Consider the following 6,000-nt stretch of genomic DNA (forward strand, 5'->3'; position numbering starts at 1 on the left):
TGAGCCAAACCATACAAATGTGGAATGGAAAGGGATACAAAACATTAGAACTGTTTTTGTTTATGTATATGTTTAATTTACCTGAACAATGATGAAATTGTTTCGAATGGCAGCCATCTTGAGCGGGGTCATTTTTTCATGAAAGTCATCATTATCACAGCGGCATTCAATAACGGCTTGTCTCTCCTATAAAATAAATCAAAATGAGTTTTTTTTTTTTTTTTTTTAGAACTTAGCCATGACTATGAAGTAATTATAAACACTCGTCCACTCCCTCCCTCCCTCCCTCTCCCCCCCCCCCCCTCTCTCTCTCTCTCTCTCTCTCTCCCTCTCTTTCTCTCTTTATCTCATTTTCTTCCTTGATCTTTCTACTTCATGTTAGTCATCATTATCGCAGAGGCATTTAGTAACGCCTTGTCTCTCCTAAATCCAATCGAACTGTATTTTACCATCACTGTTAAGTAATAGCTCACTCTATCCCCCTTTATCCACCTTCCCCATCCCGTTTTTTTTCTCTCTCTCTCTCTCTCTCTCTCTCTCTCTTTCCTTCTCTCTCTCTCTCTCTCTCTCTTTCTCTCTCTTATTCTCTTCCTCTCTCTCTCTTTCCGTTCAAAAACTCTTAAACAAGGTCGGTAATCTCGTCTTTTTTCAGTGTATTCTGAAGGTGCAAATCGAATAAGGAACTATGCTCTTTATATTGCTGTCTCCGATTTCATCCTTTAAATATCTTCTCACAAATGTTACCTGTCCTTTGGGGACTCTTTAAAAAAATGAAACTTGAAAAATCATGAAATTTGATGGGGAAAAAAATAGTTGACGAGGGTCGGGGTTGAGGAACATCGGATTACTCCCACCTTGAAAAAGTGTGCCCTCTTTTGTCTCTCACCTCATTGGATAGTTTCTTGGTGTGTTTGATGATGATCTTCATGGCGTCTTCGTAAGATGCGGCGCATGCCCTGAGGAGGGCGTCACCGAGAGGGACGTTGTACTGGAGCAATGTCTCAACAATAGCTGGAGGAATAAATGATAATGATGGTTATGACAACGGTAATAATTATAACAATAGTGATGATAATAATAACAAAATAATATAATAATAACGAAAACATTAATAATAATAATGATAATAATAATAATTATAATGATGATAGTATAAGAAGATTTAGGCTCCAAGTCCAGGCGCACTAGTACAAAAGATAAAATCACTTTTAATAAAGGCGTCTGCATTGTAGACAAGAGAACGTCAGGAGTGAGGCAGAACATACAAAATGTACACAAATGAAAGAGAACAGTTTTAGATTATTTTTCCGGACACTTCGATTGATCTCCTATTGCGGATCTCTCTAGGGGAGAGCAGAGGTGTTGTTCATCGGTTTGAGACAACAATTTATTGAATTAAACAGATATAGAGTATGAGACAATTTGTTTTCAATAGCATTTTTAGTTCAAAAACGTTTGACAAGCCAAAACGGAACGACGATTTTTCTGTCATTTGCTACATTTAGTTTTTCTAACCCCTCCCCCCCCCTTTCCTCCCCGATCCGCCAAAATGTGTTATCTCATATCTCTTATTGCCAATGTGCAGTGAACTGGCATCAACATTGAACATTCGAGCAGTATTAAGATAGACAGGTTCAAGATTTTATCACAAGTATTATTACTGCTACCATTAGTATCAATGTTATTGCTATTATCATTATTATCATCATAATTATTATAATCATTATTATTATTATAATCATTCGATTTTCTTGTTGTCCTCCCTATCGCACACTGTTCCCCACATATATACACACCCATGTTTGTGGACTCATAATACATATCAGTATGTTATTCCATATGCGAGGACATTTAGTAGAAAATTTACTGATAACCGAGACCTACTTTTTCCGTGCAATTAGAGCATCTAAATATACGTAAAAATAATGAAAGGGCCTCAAATTCTAAACGAATTCTAGAGTTATCGAAGCGATTGGTGGTCGTTACAGTGCACATTCTAAGGGTATAGTTCTTATTGTTGTCCTCAGTACCAACCCCACACATACGCACACACACCTCGATCATGTACATGTGAATAGTACTTTACTTTTCCAAAAAAATCACGGACCTTGCAGACTTTGCAAAGAAAGCACAAAACACAACTTTAGCCACTGGCTTGAGTAGACATAGTGAATACTATTATCCAGAATGCGGGATAATAACCCTCTCTTAAGATTGTGGTGATCAGTAATAAATGAAGGTCGGAAGAATAGGGGAATCCATTCATGGTGCAGATCACGGCACATATACAAAAGCTCACAGTAAACACCGACATATTTGTGCTACCTAATCCACCTTTTCCTAAATCACTTTCCAACAGTTATTTTCACAATCATTGGGATTGACAATGTAATCGCACGACTAGCATTCAACTCTATCTTTAAAGCTAAAGACCAGTAATTGTCATGCAATTGCATAGTGAAAGAAACGTTGTGAAATCGATCAGAAAAGGTTGATCATCTAGCATAGATGTACTGCAAGGTTCTGGAATCATCAAAATTATAAGAAATTTGGCCAAGTCTTCATAAAGTTAGAAGCACTGTACACAGAAAGATGTATATGGGACTACACACACGTGCGCGGCACGTGCATTTGTATCTCTCAACAGTATATATATATACTAATTTACCAAAGATATCAATTGGTAGGCGGTTTCCCGTCAAAATTTTTATCGTCATGTAATATTCCAAATATTCTTTCACATGATTGGTAATAAGAGCTTCCACTTCATTTTTTGAAATTGGGGCGTTTCCAATACTGGTCTTTACCTTTAAGTACTAAAATTTATTTTTAAAAACAATTTTTTTTTTTTTTTAAATCAAAATTATAATGTCTTACGTGAAAATCCTTTGCTGATTGCGTGAGAGTAGGTGTTCGTGCCATCTTTGTCCCTAATGTCCAAGTTAGACGAGTTAGCTGATATTCCTCGCAATAAAACGTCGACCTAAACGAAATGAGAGTAATGTAACAGAAACCATGAGAATAGTCATTCACAGAATTCGCAGAATCTAAGAAAGAAAGTAAGAAATAATATTGTGTTTCGTTATTCACTTAAAAAAAAACTATTCTACACAACCGTTTACGTAATAATGATAATACTATATCGTACTGTATCGAATACCTGATTTTCATTCTACACACTCTACACATCACATGCATGACAAGTTATTACAAAAAAGTTATGCCATATCAAGAAAAAAGTTTTGAAAATACCAGTTTCCAAAAAATGTAATGTATCATCTTCCAACATTACTTAAATACAGCAATCATCAAGGTTAAAGAAGAAGTGTTCAGTGTAGGGTTAAGGTGTTATACGGTGTCCCAAAGGGGTCAAGGTGGTTAGTCATATTGTGTCTCAAAACCATTGTGTAGGGAGCCTGAACAAGAATAGACGTCAACTGTGTCATTATACTTCATACTTCAACCAGTAAATTTAAAACAAAAAGAAAACTTGCTGGAAATCATCTTCAATAAACAGCATAACTTTCATTTGCACATACATGTACATGTAGTGACATGTGTTAAGCACATGGTGTCGGGCCTACTTACCTTGATTTCCTTATCTTTCTATGCTCATTACTCAGCCCATATACATTTTCTACCAAAATAGTTGTCAGGTGTTTGACTTGTAATCTTGAACCTTCAGTGTAAGCTTTGTTGGATTCTGATAGAATTTATTTTCTTTTATTACCAGGACTCAAGTTTATCTTTAATTCAATAACAACGAACGGGTAATTTATCATATAATCATAGGCGTGGTCGGTAACTTGTAACACAAAGTAGTTATAGAATTGCCCTTCTTCAATTTCCAATTTGTTCAAATCACCATACTTTTGTGCTAATGTTCTACATATTTAATCATTTTTTCTTTATATTTCTCTTCTTTTTTTTCCTTGTATCTATACTCTCTCAGGTCCGTCTTTCCCTTTTTCCTTTTCATTACTCCGTACTCTTAAGTTACAGCCTTGTAGCTGCTGATTCAATATGTTTAGTAATAAACTATATCAATTCAAATTAATCAAATCGAACCACGTCATACCATAATATGGTCATTTTAACGTTTAAAACTGTTATTGCTTCTTCATGTCAACAAGGAAATAACAAAAATACTTTCATAGGCGTTTTACAAATTAATAACTTCCATATAATAATAGGACATAATTCAGAATCATAAATGTGAACATACATGTAAATAGATGTAGGATGAAGGCAAATGAAAATGAGTACGACCTTTTAAACTACACTATGGGTTTCCATTTTTTAAGATGAACATGCAGTTTCCCTTTACGTATAGCAATAATTAGTTCAATTATTGTTATCGTTTTTATATATACCTTTATGAGGTCGCCCTCATTGATGGCCTCGAATAGTTTTTTCCCTATCGCCCTGAGCACGCCCTCTTCGTCGTTTATGAACACGTCACCATCCTCGTTCTGATCACGAGAGATTGTCATCCCCGTAGCCATTGTCGAGTTCGTACAACCTTTAACAATGATGATGATAATAATAGTTATTTTTATAATCCACGCATATCCGTCACAAGGGGATGCACAAGGCCATGGGGGTGTTTCACAAAGATCCTAGGTCGAACTTAACTCTAAATTGAACTTAAACATTATGGAGAGCCATTTGTAGCCTTAAAATAAAATATATTGAGCAAAAATTCAAGTATTTTAGATATTTCATAAATTCCACACCAGGAACGTGTAATCTCCTCGTTAAAAGAAAATATGGATGATTTGAATCCACATTTGATGCCTTTTCTAAAATAAGATGCTAACGGCTTTCCATAATTGTTAAGTCTAACTTAGAGATAAGTTCAGCATAGGATCTTCATGAAACACCCCCATCTTTACAAAGAACTATTAATATCCCTGCTTTAGCCCAGCTGCCCTTAGGCGATTATATCATTCAAAGAGTATATTTCTACCAGGTAACAATTCATTACACCCGGGTAGAGAGTGGGAAATGTAGATTAATGTCTTTCGAAAAATCATTAGTTCCCCTAACGGGACTCGAACCGTGAACAATGTCATAGTCCGGCGATGTATTTACTAGAACATGCCATTATTATGTATATATCTATATATATATCGTGATTACCTCACACAATGCCATATATAATTATATACCTCCTATATAGTACTAATTTGTCATAGATTCTATTAAATTGGTATTCCTCAGTCTTCTCGGCCATAAATCCACAGTCTTCTCAGCAATTCCACTCCAAAAATACCTTACTTACAATAGAAGCAGAAAAATCCTTTTTTTACAATAGACATTTACTATCAGGTGTAGACCTACCATTTAGATTACTTACTTACTTGGACTTACTTGGGTGTAGAGACGTAAAGCTTATAGCTTATTTGCCCCTCGTCACGTTGGGTAGTCTCTGATATGGTGAAGATAGATTAACTTTACTTGGCCTATACATCATATCTTTGATACAGGTTTAAGAAATATTCATTGTGTAACAAAAATGTTCACTCACCCTAGTTCACAGTATCCACTGCTCTTCCGAATTTACGTGATATTCCATGAAAGTAAGTCACACACAGCGATGATATTGGGGAAAGTGAAGCTACTGTGATACAGCACAAGAAAACTTATTCGGGCGGAGAAACTATTCTATATAAACGTTAAGCTCCTTTCTATTACGCAGGCGTAATTTTTATTTAGTTGTGGTACGGCTGACCGAGTTGAATCCTTTTGCCAATCATAGTCCCACCCTAAACGCATGAACGGTTTTTCTTATTTATTTCCCTAATCCTATCCAGAGAAAGAGAATAGAAAGAAAGAAAAGAAAAGAAACCTTTAAGAGCCCGATGTATGGAGGGGAAGGTGCATGAGAGAATAAGAGAGATCGAGTGAAAGAAAGTGCGTGGGTGTGTTTGTGTTTGTGCGTTGTTGTTGGTAGTAGTTTTATAGTGCTCATTCAGTCCTGAATATATACACCATAAT

At 35.7% G+C, this 6,000-nt stretch overlaps 1 protein-coding gene across 3 annotated transcripts in view; it reads right to left on the bottom strand.

The window, feature by feature from the left end:
- LOC100888115 (short transient receptor potential channel 3) overlaps nt 1-5,683 on the bottom strand; it is a 28,811-nt gene extending 23,128 nt beyond the window's left edge. The window contains exons 1-5 of one of the 3 annotated variants that reach the window (XM_030979336.1): nt 5,531-5,683; nt 4,374-4,522; nt 2,878-2,983; nt 887-1,011; nt 82-186 (exon numbers count right to left, since the gene is read on the bottom strand). In XM_030979336.1, the coding sequence (XP_030835196.1) occupies nt 82-186; nt 887-1,011; nt 2,878-2,983; nt 4,374-4,505 (468 nt within the window). In that variant the 5' untranslated portion in view covers nt 4,506-4,522; nt 5,531-5,683. Of the gene's footprint in view, nt 1-81; nt 187-886; nt 1,012-2,877; nt 2,984-4,373; nt 4,523-5,363; nt 5,495-5,530 lie in introns of those variants that run through there. The other 2 variants (XM_030979337.1, XM_030979338.1) reach the window with 2 other exon arrangements.
- Nucleotides 5,684-6,000: the final 317 nt, after the last annotated feature.

The sequence above is a fragment of the Strongylocentrotus purpuratus genome, unplaced genomic scaffold (genome assembly GCF_000002235.5).
Source record: "Strongylocentrotus purpuratus isolate Spur 01 unplaced genomic scaffold, Spur_5.0 spur5_scaffold_10, whole genome shotgun sequence".
NCBI lineage: Eukaryota > Metazoa > Echinodermata > Echinoidea > Camarodonta > Strongylocentrotidae > Strongylocentrotus > Strongylocentrotus purpuratus.